This window comes from Anoplolepis gracilipes, chromosome 4 (assembly GCF_047496725.1).
Source record: "Anoplolepis gracilipes chromosome 4, ASM4749672v1, whole genome shotgun sequence".
NCBI lineage: Eukaryota > Metazoa > Arthropoda > Insecta > Hymenoptera > Formicidae > Anoplolepis > Anoplolepis gracilipes.
Genome location: NC_132973.1, coordinates 8626770 through 8644241, shown reverse-complemented (window position 1 = coordinate 8644241; position 17472 = coordinate 8626770). Strand labels below are relative to the sequence as shown.

General features: G+C 31.9%; 2 protein-coding genes, 2 long non-coding RNA genes, 1 other non-coding gene and 1 pseudogene across 5 annotated transcripts in view; 2 read left to right on the top strand and 4 right to left on the bottom strand.

Moving 5' to 3' along the window:
* Positions 1-12: 12 nt before the first annotated feature.
* Positions 13-1500, bottom strand: Emc10 (ER membrane protein complex subunit 10). The gene is made up of 4 exons (XM_072889483.1): positions 1235-1500; positions 893-1156; positions 430-696; positions 13-320 (listed from the first exon to the last, which is right to left on the bottom strand). Exons 1-4 carry the CDS (start codon positions 1295-1297, stop codon positions 228-230), a joined length of 687 nt encoding a protein of 228 aa, XP_072745584.1. The 5' UTR covers positions 1298-1500; the 3' UTR covers positions 13-227.
* A 418-nt stretch (positions 1501-1918) lies between these two features.
* On the bottom strand, positions 1919-4121 carry LOC140664407 (soma ferritin-like). The gene is made up of 3 exons (XM_072889484.1): positions 3758-4121; positions 3198-3422; positions 1919-2525 (listed from the first exon to the last, which is right to left on the bottom strand). Exons 1-3 carry the CDS (start codon positions 3854-3856, stop codon positions 2334-2336), a joined length of 516 nt encoding a protein of 171 aa, XP_072745585.1. The 5' UTR covers positions 3857-4121; the 3' UTR covers positions 1919-2333.
* Positions 2652-2723, bottom strand: Trnaa-cgc (transfer RNA alanine (anticodon CGC)). The gene has a single exon. It is a non-coding gene; the product is annotated as a tRNA-Ala (tRNA).
* A 904-nt stretch (positions 4122-5025) lies between the features above and the next one.
* On the top strand, positions 5026-11322 carry LOC140664408 (tetratricopeptide repeat protein 17-like; annotated as a pseudogene).
* LOC140664409 (uncharacterized) lies at positions 9225-15102 on the bottom strand. The gene is made up of 4 exons (XR_012046450.1): positions 14387-15102; positions 11978-12072; positions 11165-11328; positions 9225-9808 (listed from the first exon to the last, which is right to left on the bottom strand). It is a non-coding gene; the product is annotated as an uncharacterized lncRNA (long non-coding RNA).
* The window catches only part of LOC140664410 (uncharacterized), a 22392-nt gene continuing 20006 nt past the window's right edge, over positions 15087-17472 (top strand). The window contains exons 1-2 of the long non-coding RNA XR_012046451.1: positions 15087-15586; positions 17126-17289. This is a non-coding gene — a long non-coding RNA (uncharacterized lncRNA). The remainder of the gene's footprint in view (positions 15587-17125; positions 17290-17472) is intronic.

Here is a 17472-nt window from a genome sequence, read left to right as displayed (position 1 = left end):
ATAATCATTACATAATTTAATAATTATATTTATTTTAGCAGAAAAATGTAATATTATACATATGTAATAATACTTACAATTAAAGGATTATTATTAATGTATCAATTTTTATTACTATTACTATATTTATATATGAAATTATATACTATATAAATTTGGACAAATTTTGTAAGATCATCCTCCGGGGTATAATGCACACACAGGTACAAATTATTTTTATTAACAGCTCATTGTCTTTGTGCACTTCCTCCTGCAGCAGCTTCTGGATTTGTTGCAGATGACAGCAGCAGAAAGATCAATGCAGGGACAATATACATCCACTTGAACAAAAATAAACGAGATCCTCATTATATATTACAAAATTAAACATTTAATAGAAATATTAAACATTTAATAGAAATATTAAACATTTAATAGAAATATGCTTACATATTTCGCAAGGAATGAACGATTATCTTTGGTTTCTCCTCTCTCCCTTGCTTCTCGTTCTCGTTCGAGCTTTTGAATATACATAGCAGTATCTGGAATAGGACCGCCGTCTGGATATCTGACCACAACATTAGTGGTCCACATATTTGTGAAGGGATCGTCTAATGTACAGGGGCCTAAGGATGAAATGCTTACAGCTACTGGCTCTGCTGCGCTGTCCAACCATACCGTTATCATATCTTCTAGATCGGAACCAAGCAGATAGCACTGTAAATTAAACACGTTCATTATACAATCAATATATTCAAATTCAATAAAATATAGTCTACCAAATAGTAAGTACTCTGTCCATGCTTTAAAATATTCTTTACTCAAGATGCGCTTGAATGTTCCCGAGTGTGAGCATCCTTATTAAGGATGCCTAACATTCCTTTCGAAAAATATATTTATCGAGTGTTATTACCGCTGGCACCGAGGTGAGAAACGTGATCTCGCTACCGGATGAGGTACGTGCCAGTGCCTTCAGTCTGTATTTGCCATCATGCTCGGCAAGATTTCTCAGCGCGCTTATCTGGACCGGCAACAGGCCGTTCTGTCCGACAACGGACGCGCCACTACGGACGCTGGACACGGTGATGTTTCCTCGTTCCGTGAACACAGGCACCGGATCGTCATTGAACGCGTGCCATAACCGCAATTGCAACCAGCCGTCATAATCGAGCTCGCTCTAAAATACGTCGAAATTTTCATTAACGTTTACTTAACTGTCAAAATTTTGTAGGAACACCAGAATTAGGTTACTAACCCCACGAACGAGATCCAAAGATACGCAGAATAATACACTGACGATAACGTAGGATAAATACATTTTTCCAATGATGCACTGATCGTAATAGATGGAGATATATTGGGAATAATTATAAAGTCACTGACGAAAGGCCACGTTTCATTGTATGACTCTGATTTCTAAAATCGTAGAGTTTGCTCTTACAATCATGTTAAATGTGCCAGACACATAGACATGACATAAAGGAGCTGTTAAGGTTATAACAGCTGTTCCGTTCCGTTTTAACCATAGACGTGGCAAGTTTAAAAGACTGCGCACATCGATCAAAGCGATGCCACAGTATAATTTCTTTCTCAAGCATATAAAAATAGACATTCTATTTAAAATATGTGGAAAATAATTTTAAAAAATAAATAAGTGTTTTTAGATATGTATAAAATATTTTAAAAGATATATATATATATATATATTAAGTTAATAAATGAGCCTTATCATAAATTTAAAAGATATAAAATATAAATAAAATATAATTAATATATAAATATATATAAATTAATATTAATAATATATAAATATAATTAATAATAATATATAAATTAATATTTCTTTCGTATTAAAAATTTTTTAAATTTAATTTTCAACAATAAGAAAAATGATATACATGACAATTATGAGATTTTTTTTTTTTTAACGATAAACATATAGTGTATAACAAATATTTTATTTTCAGGATAAAGTAAACAAACGTAATATACATATTTGATTTATGTATAATAACTTCTAATGTTTTTATTTCATTTAGAACGCGATATTCAGTTATAATAATTTGTGTAGAGCCTATAAATACAATATATTTTATAAAGAGCCACTAGATTATTATTAATTGCATGATAAATTGATACGAGTAGGTAGGATAAAATTGCATTACTTGTGCTTCTCCAAAATCACAATACAAATAACAAATATGCATATAGACATATGTGTATATATGCTTTTCGCGTGTTTACTCATCACATTAGAGCACTTTTTTTCATGCGTTATAACACGATTATAATGGTGTTTCGCAAAATTTATCTAAATTCCTAGGTTTGGCAGATTTTTCAAACACATTATTTGATTAATCTTTCTCCGTCAATTCTTTGTCAAAAATAAAGACGCCGAGGCCCTCTCCGACTCTCTCCAAATTCGTCACATGATCAGAAATCTCTTTTATCGCGTCCACTTGTTCTTGCAAGAATTCAGTCTCCAGAAAATCCATAAAATTCGCGTCGTTGTGCGTCGAAGCAATCCCGTGTAATTCGAGCAGTTTCTGTAAAAATAAAACAAAGTCAATCGCGAATAAAAACTTGTATTTTTCTATATTACATTATGTAAAATTATAAAAACAAATACATATTTATATAATATTGAAATAAAAAAGAAAAAAAAAATTGGTTGGAGGAGCTGGGATTTGAACCCAGGACTTTCCGCATGCGAAGCGGACACTCTACCACTGAGTTACACCCCCGATTGTTACAACGTAGCTTAAAAACGTGGTATTTCAATAGATATGCACGTATCCAGCAAACAACTTGTGATAATTAAATTAACGAACGGCGCGAGAAATCTTGAAAGTTAATTAACAAGACGTACAAAACTTGGTTTTTCCTATTAGCTATCGACTCATTTAAGACACTTATCAGTATGATAATATATCGGCTCATCAGTATTAACTTTCTAACAATAATATTAATAAAATATATATATTAGATTTATAATATCTAGAATCTGTATAATAAATATTAATTATTAGCATAAACTTTACCTTTACAGATTATTTATATTAAAAATATATTTTTATTAACATTATTTAGTAAATATTGAAAAAATTTATAAAATTAAAATTAGAAATTCAACACCGTCAAGAATATAAATTTAGATATTGCTTTTTTTAACACTATTATCATTATCGATTACGCGCAATGACACCGCGCACATATACCTGGTTCACTTTCTTCTCCAGCTGCAGTGCCTCCGTCATAGCGTCTTTCGCGCTGTTCCAGTCTCTTCTAGTCGGCGCCTGAATATCCATCAGCACGATATCACCGCCTCGCTTATTCTGATAAGTCAGAAATTTCATGGCATGCTCACGTTCCTCGTCCGAAGCTTTCTTGAAATAGTTGTAGAGACCTCGCAAGGCCACGTCACTTCTGTCAAAGTAATATGCCTGTAACGAAAAGCATGCATAAGAGATGTCATCGAGAGGCGAAGAATTTCGAGGGAAAAGTAATGTCACAGATTTTTTAATGTATCTTTCTCTAAATCATTTGTATATATATATATATATATATATAAATGCGTTTTTATTCAATTTTGACGATGGAAATTTTATTCTGACGGGTCGTGGCATGACAGATTAAAGGGGTAGTGCCGAGAGACACGTGACGTGTATGTATGTACGCGGTTCAATCGGGGTGTATCGAACATAACCGACGAGGATGCTTCGATCAGCGAAATGTCGAAAGCGAAGAGGGTTAAAATCCGACCGGTGCACCAACTGACCATAGACAGATAGACATAACTGGCGTACAGCTCCAGGTTGATCTGCTTGTTGATCCCGTCTTCGCACTCCTCGTGGAAGTTTTGCCGCACCAAACTCATGATTACAAACGTACGACGGCGTATCCGCGCGCGTTCGACTATGTGTCAGAAAATACTGCGTTTTCGCGGCGAACTGTCAACTGTCAACTGGCCGCGATTCGATCAGCGATCGTTTATTCGTTACAAGGGATGACGCGTTAGTCACGAGCACGGTGTCGCGAGTCTCTAGGTGTACGGGCTTTCAAAATATTCCGCAATCGACGACGGAATAGTCGGAATGAGAAACTGCACGCAGGCGCGGCTTCCCGGTGGTATATCAGCAAGGAAAAAGCTTTCTCTCTCTCTCTCTCTTTCTGGCCTGGCCAATAAGTTGGACATTCGAGCAGAAACGGACAACTCTCGCAGAAAGGGGCACCAACAAGGTGCACCGACTAGGTGCAAAAGACAAGAATAACATATTTACATAATGCGTAAGAAAATTACGTTTCAGGTAACATGCGCATTGTTTAACAGAAACATAGACTAGAAAACGGGACTTATCACAGAGTTATTATTATTTATGACTACTGTATGTAATAATCTTTAATAGTTCTGATATCCGACAAAAAAGTTCATCGATTCGATCATTTGAATTACTTATTTAAATATATAGAATTTATAATTAATTATAAATACAATGAATAAAAGGAATGTTGGAAATTCATTGTAAAAAAATGTTCTAATCTATTTATCAGTCACACTTTTTTCTCTACGAACTGTGTCAACATATTTTCTGACTTTAATGATAATAAAATTTAAGAATAACGTCAATTGTACTTTAAGTTTCTTTTAAATTTATATGTTTAAATATATATATAATAACAAGCTTTTATCTTTATATATATATTTATTTCTTCTTTTTCCATCTGTTTTTCTCAATCTAACTTATTGTTCACTTTAAATTATTTTATTTTATTTTTATTTAAATAAAGAAAAAGATAAAAGCGCATATATATTTATCTCTCTCTTCGAGATAATTGCATTTAGTTTCTATGCAAACTGTATGAATAATATATACTTATAGATAGTTTGAAAATGACATCTTGCAAATTAAAAAAAAACTGGAAATATAAAAATAGACATTTATACTTAAGATAACATTATATACGAGTTCCTCAGCTTTTTTTTCTAAATTTAAAATCTACTGTATGTTCGAACAGATATATATATATATATGTATTCCTTCGTGTAATAATTGCAGTACACACACGCAAATTTATTCTGTATTTCTCAGAAATATTTTGATTAAGTCAATTAGAGGGAACAAGTTTCTTTTTAATAATTTATAGTTTATATTAATTTCTATACATTTCGTAATACAAAATGCATCTAAAAAGTAGAAATTCAACGATAGGCAATTATAGTCAGCTGGCACTGGCGACTCAGTTGACCGCTCTCGTTGACAGTCACTGATACCGCGTCATATCGTGAGTCATTCTTATTCGAAGCAAATACAGACATAATACAACGTAATTTGCATATATTTACTACAAATCTCACACTGTGTGCAAAACACTTATAATTCTCGTTGTCGCGTTTTTCGCGATGAAAACACAAAATGGGTAAAATTGAGAGAGATTCTTCGTTTGGGGTTATATCGCGAAAAATGATCCTGAGCAGCGTATCTTACAAAATTATTACGATATTCGCGGTGATACTCGAAATTTCGGCTAGCAGGCATTGGTATATAACCGAAAATGGAAAAATTCAGCCACAGGTATTTCATTTTTTGTGTACAATTTACAGATACTGTTCTAAAGGAACCGCATACAAAGCATACATTATTTTTTAATGATGTGGCATATATGTTTCAGCATGATAGTGTTTTTGATATGCGTCGACCCTACGATCTTCTGGCATTCCTAGAGCAGGAAAAACGCAGAGAAACAGCCAATGCTATATATAAGAAAATTTCAAGGAAAGAAGTGTCCATTGATAATCAGTTTGTTAGTCTAGGTATTGCTGATACAGAAAATTCCAATTCAGATTGTTTCTTATGGGACAAGTCATTAGCTGATGTTAATGTACATGCTAGTATAATGATCGATTACAGACTCAGAGATGGGATAGAGTAAGTGATCATTAATATATAAATATATATAATTATTCTTTAAATTTATTTAAGTATGACAAAATATATACGCAATGTTATATTTAAATAAAAATTTAAAGAATTATTAATACACAATTTAATGTCAAAGATTAAAATGAAACTCTTTATTGCAGCCAAAATGATTATATGTTATATAATGTAGCGGCTAACAGTAAACAAACAGTTCCAGACTGTCAAAACACATTTCCATTAGATTTTAGTATCTATACATTTGAACATCTTAAAGTATGTAGTTATACATTATTCTTTACACAAGATTTGGATTATATGTTTAAATTATTGTATATTATTTTTTTAGGCAATGCAGAATCGAAAGAATCTTTCCCAATACAAAGAACTTAACTTGATCAAGTATCTGCCGCCAAGTACTGATCTCAATGAATTTGGTCATCAGCTCGCCTACAGCTTATCTCGCAATAGGACCTCCTGGGTATACTTGAATCTAGCGTCGATTTATTGGCGGATTAAGGGAAACGCTTACAATGCTTTAGAGTGCAGTCGTAGAGCGATTGTATGCGCTCCAAGGTAATATAATAAGAAACTCGCTCTTAGGGGATACTAGAGAAGTGTCGCCAGAAGAGACCGACTACTATTACAAACTGATCTCGTAACGAAAGCATTGTACGTGCTTAAGGCAATATCGCGATATTCCTCTTCTGACTACTGCCGGCATTTTACACGCTGCGAAATATTCTGGTGAAGCCGCGATTATTTTACACGCGGCGATAGATCATAATCCGGTAGAGAGCTACCATCATCTAGCGTTGGGCCATGTTTATACGTCTCTCGGTGATTTCGAACGATCCGCAGCGTGCTATGATAATTGTTTGAAATTAGCACCTGAAACGATAGAGGCCGAACAGATGAAATATGCTATATTATGCCATCGTTTGTTGGAAACGACTTTACTATTATTCGATCAGTAAGTTAATATTTTTGTTTCTAGAAGAAAAATGTATATGATATTTATTATACAATTACTATAATTAATCATATACATATATTACAGTCGCTTACGAAATGTACTATCAGAGATACACGCATATCATGATTGGAAGGAGGAGTGGTTCAAACTTTACGAGCATATGCTATGGGAACAAAATATTAAATCAACAACGAGGAAAATTAAACTCGCTTTTGCGCGAGAGCAGAATTTACATGTTCTTGCGATAAATCCAGTCGAAAAGTCAATTCATCGTATTGATAATACTATTATACTGTCATACGTGGATGTGGAAGATAGAAAAAAAATAGCCGAGAATATGCTGCAAAATGTTCATGGTAGTCTAAATTTGTTAAAAAATGTGCAAAATCAAGTAAAAGAACGCAGTAATTATATCGCGAAAGGTATTCTTGGAACAAATATAAATTATAGGAATTTTGCATACTATCGTGTTATATTAAAATTCATTTAATATTCCTACAGACATGATGACAGAAGTAAATGTGGAATATGATCGTATGTTTGCATCACCGACAAAATATCCAAAGTATCATAATGTAGAAATCAATAAAGGAAACGAAGATTTTGAAGCTGATTATTGGCCAAAGATTTCTGATTGCGATAGTTCCATGTTAATGTTTGGAGATGGAAAACAATACTTGCCTATCTATTTGTCACCTGAAAACAAAGGTTATGCGTAAGTGTACTTCTAAATGTACTTATATATATTTTATCACATTCGATACATTAATAGTACATATATATTTTCTTATATATTATTAGGACACATTTGTTCGTGAATGAATTTATTGATATAAAACCATGGAAGAAGCATCCATTACCATGGCATCCACCAATATGCCAAACGCCTAAATCATTTAATAAAAAATATATTACACGTACACTGCTAGATGCGACCGTACAACAACATTCGTCGGACGCTTCTCTAAAACCATTTTTACATAATTTAGTTCAAACTGCAGACTTTGCGGAAATTGGTCAAAGGATTTTGACAGCAACTGAGGCGGTACAATTTACTTTTTATCATTACACATAGCATAAATTATTATATTTCTTTATACTTATAAAATTTAATCTATCTCAAATTAGAAAGTAGCAGCTTCATGGGTATTGTCAACACTTGCATCTCTATATTGGAGAATAGTAGGGAAACCTCGTTTAGCCTTGGATTGCCTTCAGTTAGCATTGGACGATGTTCCTAAAGAATTCAGGGATGTACCTTTTGTTAGTATAGCTTCGATATATCACAAAGTGGGCTTAATTGAGGATGCTATAAGAATTACAAATGAAGCCTTAGAAATTAATACTGTAGAGGTATGCATAAAGAATGTGATTCAATTTTTTATATAAAAAGAGTTTTTATACGAATAATATTTCAACAATATTGAAAAAAAAACTTTTGTTTTTATATATTTTTACTAGATAAAGAAAACTTACTTAAAAATAATTTATATATATTTCAGCCAATGACTAATTTTTTACTTGGTGTATTATGGAATATAAAAGGAAATCATACAGGAGCTATACACTACTTGAAACAAGCATTAAGAATGGATTCAAACTTGTATGATGGTAGGGCCTTAATGTTATTGAAAACATTGACCTGTCGTGAAAAATTTAATGTTGCTACGGGTAATCATGCAGGTATATCTATATATATATATAATTATTATTGTTTCATTACTACTATATAATTGTACTATTATTAAATTTGACACATATTTTCAAATATGATATAATCTTTGTCACATTTCTATTTTATATTATTTTACATCGAGTTTCTGTTGACTTACCTTGTCTTGCTTATCTTTATCGTTTCTAAAATATATTATAAACTATCTTTTCTTATTAAATACATACAAATACTAAAATTTAAGCTAACAAAAAAATTAAAGAGCGAGAATTAAAACATATACAAGTTTATTTGCAAATAATTGCTTAAACACACTTTTTATGAAAAATTCACAATTAAAACTTGAATTTCTTTTTCTTATTTATTGTTACATGCATTTATGATTTTTTATAAAATGTATTTTGTTGATTTATGTATTATATCATTTCAGTTGATTAATTTTGTTCAATGGTACTGTATTTTAAAAATGCAGGTTATTATGATAAATAACATGAAATATTATCATAATCACAGGCTGTGACAAAGGAATTAATTTACCCAAACATTCTACGAACCTGCCTTCTGTATTACTTATTGTTAGTAAATACAATCTGCAAGCAAGTGATACACTTTTGTACAAACGACAAGCCAAGAATTGTAAACATATTAAATATGCTTCAACAAAGACTGAAGAAATAGGTGCGTATTTTCGCACGTGTATCTTAAAAATAGACGCTGTGCTTTTTACACTATTTAGTATTTTCTGTTTGACACAAATTTAAATTTAGATTTGTCTTTGCTTAAATTAAATAATATGTTTTGGCTTAAAATTATGCAGTTTTATGTTGTAATAACTTGTTGTCTTGTTATTTGCTGCTTTTTTCCTTGTATAATAATATACGTAATAAAAATTATATACTTATTTATATATGTCTTCTTTATTATTTTACTGCTCAACATTATGTAATGTTTGATTTTAATTATTGTACTTGATATATTGTAAATTTTATTTTAATATTAAAACTTTTTAATGCAATAAATATTTTTTGTTCCTTTAATAGAGATGATGTAAATTTTTGCTTATTATATATTTTAGTCGATAGCTAAAAACTGCTACTGTAAAAACGTATTGCTGGCATAAAATTTAAGTTAGTAGATGTGTCGTATAAGAAAGAAAATATGGACAAAGGTCATATCTTTATTATTGTTTCTCAATAATGCAACTAAATTATATGAACCAAATTCCAAATGATGTAATCAAATGGTGCCATCAGTAGATAATGTCTGAAACAAAAAAATATATATATATATATATACATATAAAAATAATATTTTGTATTACACGCACATGCGTATATGATTAATAAATTTTTTACGTGAATTTACTAATCCATATAAATAATCTGAGAAATAGTTTAAATAAATAATTTTTATATCGAAGAACATACTACACTATACTGATTGGATGTTTGGTAAAACGTCTGCCGATAAAAAAAAATCGTATTATCCAAATAAGGGTGAATGTGATGAGCTCAAGTATGAAAGGACTGGGCTGCTTCTCTATTTATATTTCATGAGTTTATACAACGAAATATGACGTACGTATTTGGAAAATTATGAAAAAAATTTATACATAGATATAAAAACTTCTATATATAGGTATAGCGTATATTTCATAATGAATTCGTACAATATAGGGTGAAAAAATAGCGGCAGTATTTTATATAACGCGGTAAATAAATTAAAAATTTTTAATACCTATTTAATTTTCTATACTAAATTCTACTTCAATTGTACTTCGATTATATTTTGAATTAATAAATAAATAATGAAAAAAATCTGTTGAATCTTTTTTTATTCTGCATTAAGATAAAATAAATATATTTCATTATTATAATGTTTAAAAAAATTTATTTTAAACAATGTATTTTCGAATTTTGTATAACCCATTAATATTGTAAACGAGCGAGGTCTATTGTATTTCGCGTACAGATTATTTCTAAATTAACATTTCGATTTCAGCGTTGAAGATGAGATTGAATCATTGGACAAAGATACCTCGACTTTACAACCGACATATGACAAGGGCAATTCTGAAATAAGTCGTGTAACCGAAATGATACACTTTTCACAATCGCCACAAGACAAAACTGAACTTGATATGGCCTAATAATGGCTAACAATGATAACTGGAACGCAGAGTGACACTTTATAAGGACTCGGGACCAAAATTGCGTTTGCACTGCAAAAGGTATTCATCGAATATTATAATTACATTATTGTTTTTCGAGTATAATATAAATTGTCTTGAATTAGCATTGTGTTTCTTGGATCTTGGCGATAGTCACAAAGCACTGGATTGTACGTAGCAAAGCCTAGAAAACATATTTCTCGTAAATCTGGCGTCTTTTCTCAATTCGTCTTTTTTCAAAATTATTTCTATGAGGCCCTCGAAGTCACTCAGATAGCACTTTCAATTAGCCCGGACTTTATAATAAATCATTATGTTCTAGCTAATTTTGCCGCTTTGGTAAATTCAATATTTCACTGGATGTAAATTATATAATAATAACTAGATGTAAATGAGATATAAATTATATAATATAATAATAAGAGATTAATTGATATACTTATTCTTACAGGGCGATTTTGAGACTACTGCAAATTTTTATAAATCCTCTCTTGAGCTCGATCCGAATTTCGAAGCAGCTATTACAAGGTTGCAAGTGATATTATGCTTCTTGTTATTTGACGACAAAAGATCCGCAATGGACGAAATACTGCGAGATATTTTGTGAAGCCTCCTGCAAAAAATCATTAATGCAAAGAAATTATACAAATTGTTAAAAGTGCCTTTTTACATTGTCAGTATGGAATAAAAATAATTATGATAAACTATATTTTGTGTATTTTAACTTTCTAATTTAAAGCTAAGATACAATATCGTTTCTAAATAACAGACACGTTAAATTGATATTAGCAAATTTAGAGTTGAATAATATAAATTTTCAATAAATTATTAAAGTTTTAGTGTTATGTATATACTTCAGTGTAGAACAGAAAAATATGAGCACACTTTTTAGATATATTAATTATTTGTTTATAAATGTTATATTTATTCTTATAATTACTACAATTTCTTTTATCTTGTTTGTCAAAATGAGATTGATATATTATTTAAAAAATGTGAGGAAATAAAATAAAATAAAAATAATTTTTACAATAATTTTGATATTCTCGTTTTCTGAATTTATTATACCAGAACTGTCTGACTACGTGAACGAGTAAAGACAGGAGATGAATAATAGTAAACAACTATTCATTTGCGAGTTTAGACAGTTTTGACTTACAATTAGTCACCAACAATCGGTCATGTCAGTAGTTCAACCTATTCCCTGGGCAAAATCCACTTACTAAACGAATATATAGTTGCGAATCTTTCACAGTATGTACCTCGTTGATGGTGTATGCAGAATCTCTACGTTGATAATCATAGTTATACAGATAAGTTATCGGCGGAATGTGACGAAAGAGTCGAATCATCAGATCTGTAACAGGAATAATCAATGATGAAATATATGTTCCAATTAATATACATCTTCTTATCCTTTTTTTTATTAATAATATAATTATTTTTAATAATTAAATTTAATAATATAATTTTTATTAATAATTTAATTAATTGACGAAAAAATATATTATATTAAAATAACAAAAGTCCTACTTTTCAGTTTGAAAAAAAAAAGTTTTTTTCTAAAAAAATCTCTCTGTCAACTGAAGATTATTTTCGGATCTTCCTTTGCTTATTGCTAATTTAAAATTTCACTAGAAAAAAACCAGTGTGCAACAACACCATATATAATACGTATCTTATTTTAATGGCGCTACTTACTTAATATTATACTTTTTATACGCTATATTTCATTTGTATTGTATATTACACTCATTTGCCTAATAATGCTAAAGAGAAACAAATAATGTATTTTCAACAATAACGCGAATAATTATAATATCTCAATACACACTTAACATTTACTCGTTGCGAGACAATACTTTCATTTCGGGGTTTCCTTCCCGTGACGATTTTCAGCGTCGAAGAGTGATGTGCCATGGAAGCCCCATAATAGTCGCTGTCACACGCACAAGAGTGTTATCTCTAATCTTGTGCAGTGGCCAGCAGCTGCACTGGGGTCCAACGTTACCCCGCATTGCATCTTACAATTATTTTGGTCACTTGCGTTCAATCAGACCCAGGTAGATCTGAGTGCTTCATATAAATTGTTTCACGCATTAATTTTGATATTCCTTATAAAGGAACACGAAAACAAAGCAGTTTAGCTCGCAGTTATCGATATCATGTAAGTCCATCGAGAAAATTTATATTTTTCAATTTAAACTATATTTGTTAAATAAACGATAAAGCAGACAAGATTTATATTGAAAATATATTATGATTTCCCTTATTTAAAGTTTACTTTGCTGAATTATTTACTTATTTGAAAACATCTTTTTCAACAGCTTTCAAAAGATAGTAAAATGTCCATGTTTCTTTCATGGACTAAACGATTTCAACATCTCAAAATTTTTCAAGTAATCTTTGTTCCTACGAGCTATTTCTACGTATAATAATTTAAAAATATAAATAATTTGTTACTGATTAGTACAAGTCACAAAGTATTGTATATTTTACATATACACATACGTATATTATACATATTGTATATTACACATATGTATAAATGAGAAAATAAAATATGTATGAAAAGATGTTGTCTGCATTTGACAAAATTCGATAAATAGATCTAGGCAATCATTAATTTGCCTCTATTTTAACGGACTATTTATTTTAACATTATAGCCGTTCAACATTTGGTTAAATACTTTATTGACGTGCATAATGCGATGCTCCATCATAACTAGATATTTCTTGGCATTTAACATTAAGACCTTTTAGCCTTATTTAATATTAGTTTAATACATGTTTGTCATCGTTTCCGTCATCGTGCGTAATGGTTAGAAAGATTGAATAGTAGTTTATTAAAGGATGTATTAACGTCACGAATGAATAAATAAAACATTGAAAGTTCAACTACTTTTTCTGTACCTGTCCAGACGCTTTTTTCTTCCGCATTCATTCAGACACACACACACACACACACACACACACACACACACACACACACACACACACACACACACACACACACACACACACACACACACACACAATATTTCACTAACTAAAAAATAGTCTTCTAAACTTATTTTTTCATTATTCTTCTCTCGCTATAATTTCTTGAAACATCACATTAATATATAAAAAATCGTTGCATATAAAATATTACAAATGCAATTTTGTCTTCTCGATCGAGCACTCTTTCTTCAATTTTATTTTTGAAAATAATTTATAGAAACAGTACTTTGGACCAGATTTAAAAATAAGTAACACAGAATCGAGAATGTCAATGGAAAACGCGTTTCCGCATTAAAGTAAGCTGTGGGGACTGGACATCTGGCGATTCTATAGGCCGGTAGGACAGTTCAGCTCAAATACAAAATTCATTGCGTTCGATCTTCCTAACTGTGCACGCTTACGACAGACCTACTGCCGTTTGTCGAGTGTTACACTAAAAAGCATTCCCTGTCGACTTAATACCACCCCATCAGAAAAATCGAACTGTTCATAAAGCAACTGTTCGATGTCGGTCAAAATTATCGACGCTATAGCGCTAAAAATAATTTCCAACCTTTAATATCGAATAGCAATGTCGACCTCGTTAAAGAACCAAGATATGATTTGCGAGGATTGTCAGCGAATTTAGAAAATTACATATTCACTATGCGAAAGTGAAAATTACTCACGTGTCCTGCCGAATGTGTCCTGTCATACGTCAGAGTTCCTAGGCCAAAGTAATTTTCTAGTATTTCAGTAGTCATCCCCTGCCCTTTGTTGCAATCAAAGATAAAAAAAAATCGAATCTTCATGTAGAATTTAGAATAGATTGTAGAATCGGTGGATCAGATTCGTAGAATTATATAAATTCCTAGACACCAGCTGATGACGCTTTCTTCTACTCGTCATTGCTTTATTCACTCTATGTTACATCGTCCTCGCCACGATAAGTGTCAAGATACTTGATACTTTTGAAGATAATAATTTCTCGCGACACTCTATCAAGATATTCTTCGAGTCGCGAAATAGACGAAAGGGCAGAAAAAAACGTGGAACTTTTCTAATCGCACTATCAAAGAAATTTCCTCGGGTAGTAATTGGTGATGATACTATTCCACGAACGCAAAGTTCACGGAAGTCGTCGATCGGAAAAAGTTCACATTTCATCCGAGCCACCAGTCGAGCACAACTGCCGATACCTTGCTAGTTCACCCTTAGTTATATAGCATGACACCACGTGGTCATCTAATCCATCGACCAATGGTGGGATAGCTTTAGATAGGCGGAACCAATAGACGTTCCGCTTTAAGGCTGCAAGACACGTGTTTCTTGGGAAATAAGGACATAAGAATTACGAGCGAAATCGTATTTGCGTTGACCGAAGTTGACCGATCGAATGGCAGCCCGTGTTCTGTCCGTGCACGTCAGATCCTCGTCTCTGCCCTCAATCTTCACTAGTCGCGTCTATCATTTCAACTTCTGAAGAATTTAAAGTGAGAATCGTCGTCTTTGTCTTGTCATCGAATGTGCAGAAACTATATACCGTCGCGCTGAGACAATGAAAATCGTTGCCATATTTTTTTTTGCACACATATAATTACAATTTCTTATCTTTTCTATTTAGATTTTTACATTATTTATTTTTTTTTTTTTTATGAAAATATTTTTTGTTTGCTGTTCGAGTAGAGACATGTTTGAGCATCATATAATTTGAGGAGTACCAACTTGAGACAGAATTTTTTTCACGGAAGACGAATCCAGATATATACATGGAAGCATCAGTGTTTCTGCAAAACGTTTAAAAAATTCTTCTACGGACTTCTGTAAGAATTAGGCTCTCTGACCTAACCACTGCAGTTTCTCACACTCGTCGGTGGTTGGTGGCGTCGGTTAGTAGTCGTAGTGGTTAATTATATTGTGAAGAGGTGAATCCCTAAAACGTACCCCACATACATACCGACGTGAAGCAAGTACTCCGTTCGGTAAATAGTGGGATCCGGCATTAAGGGACTAAATATTAGATCGACCTAATTTCTGCATCTTTTAACGCGATTGTTGTGACAGTTCTTGTCGCGGAGAATTAACGTAAGCGATTTTGTGTACGGTATTTCTTGGGGCACAAATTACTACTTTTGTCTATTGTAAAGTCTCACTGCGTGCTTTACACATTATTCATGCTCGTACAATTAAAAATTAGTACAACGTATGCATACTTCTAATACATGCATTTTGTAGAAATAGTGTAGACAATATGTGCAGACAATAAATAATAATTACTTAATTATTATTAATCAGAAACTATTCACTATTTTCCTAGGATCCGTTGTTGAATCATTAATGCACCTTAGAAATTCGTACATCATCAATTTTAATCAAATTTAATGAATTTCCTACATATTTCTACATATTTTAATCATGCATTCGATACTAAGGAAGAAATTGAAAGCATCGCAATTATAGTGAGAAAATGAGATGTACGAATTTATCTTTTTTCATCTGCCTTTAAGCACGTTGCATTTTAAATTATTCTCTGTGCTATATAGTTGTGTTGCAATTTTGCTGACACTGCGGAAAAAATATAAATTGATCACATATTTTTATTAAATTAACGATTTAAATAGAACACTCAAATTTGGCTATAAATCGATATATATATATATATATATATATATATATACATATATATATTATATAATTATATAGAAAAAAATATAAAAAACATAAAAATTAGGTAAATATTGATAAAGGTTACAATAAATTTTGTTGCTTCTCGCATAGAGTACAGTAAGATTAAAGCTATATGCTATAATGTATGCACGAATCTTACAATCAGTGAGGCAAATCGGTGATGCTTAATAGAGAATGAAAATTTTCGTAAATTTGCACGGAGACGTTGAACCATAGCCAGAGACGTACGCAAGGAACATCGATGCAAGGTAGGGACAGCAAGGGATTCGACCGCTCTGACATATTCGGCATGCAACAGTGTCTTGCGTAATTTTCATGTCTAAACGTTAATAAGAGTATTTACAACATTTTTCGTGTCTTGTGACGAAATAGAACAAAACAAAAATTGAATAGAATTAAATATTTTTTCTTTGTCAATTTCTTTTTAAAAAATTATTAAAAAAAATTTTTTTTCATCCGTTTCTCTCTATAAGATCATTAGAAGATCGATAGATTAACCACAAAAATCACATCAACTATTGACATTTAAGTTGAGCATTTACAAAAAAATTCTTAATTAAATTAGATTAAATTTGATTAAAATAATATAAAAACTGTCCGCCACATCATAATCTTCGTCTTCTGCAGAATATAAGCCAGATATAATTTGCGATAATTTCTGACTTTCTCCCGTCGTGACGCAGAAATCGTGACGCAGATTCGTCATGATTTCTCTTAAATTTAAATGCTCGATTTTTCAGAAGGATAAAAGACGCACTCGCGGGGGAAATTTTGTGGACGGATGAATAACCGAGACGGAATGAGAATGACACGTGCATCGTGGAAGACATGGGACCAGGAAAGCAACTTTACGCCCTTGCATCGGGGCCGTGCATCCTCCGCATGATGAGGGTGCAACGTCGAGGTGAGGAAGGAGCGTCGCGCGGGTAACACTAGTCGAGTAAGCTCCGGACACTTTTAAGGATTCACGGCTTAGCACCCTCTGCTTCACGTCTGCCTGGCCTGAGTCGGGCCTCGACCACTGACTCTCGGACAGCCGTCCCGTTATTCTATGCCAAGACCTTCTTAGCTTACACCTTACGCACTG

Excerpts from the sequence above, each read along its gene's own strand:
- LOC140664407 (XM_072889484.1), bottom strand. The coding sequence starts at position 3,856 with ATGAGTTTGGTGCGGCAAAACTTCCACGAGGAGTGCGAAGACGGGATC. Across the intron at positions 3,423-3,757 it reads GTTATGTCTATCTGTCTATG|GCATATTACTTTGACAGAAG; the intron begins GTCAGTTGGTGC and ends TTTTCGTTACAG. Across the intron at positions 2,526-3,197 it reads TGGAGAAGAAAGTGAACCAG|AAACTGCTCGAATTACACGG; the intron begins GTATATGTGCGC and ends TTATTTTTACAG.
- Emc10 (XM_072889483.1), bottom strand. The coding sequence starts at position 1,297 with ATGTATTTATCCTACGTTATCGTCAGTGTATTATTCTGCGTATCTTTG. Across the intron at positions 1,157-1,234 it reads CTTTGGATCTCGTTCGTGGG|AGCGAGCTCGATTATGACGG; the intron begins GTTAGTAACCTA and ends GACGTATTTTAG. Across the intron at positions 321-429 it reads GTTCATTCCTTGCGAAATAT|TGGATGTATATTGTCCCTGC; the intron begins GTAAGCATATTT and ends TTTTTGTTCAAG.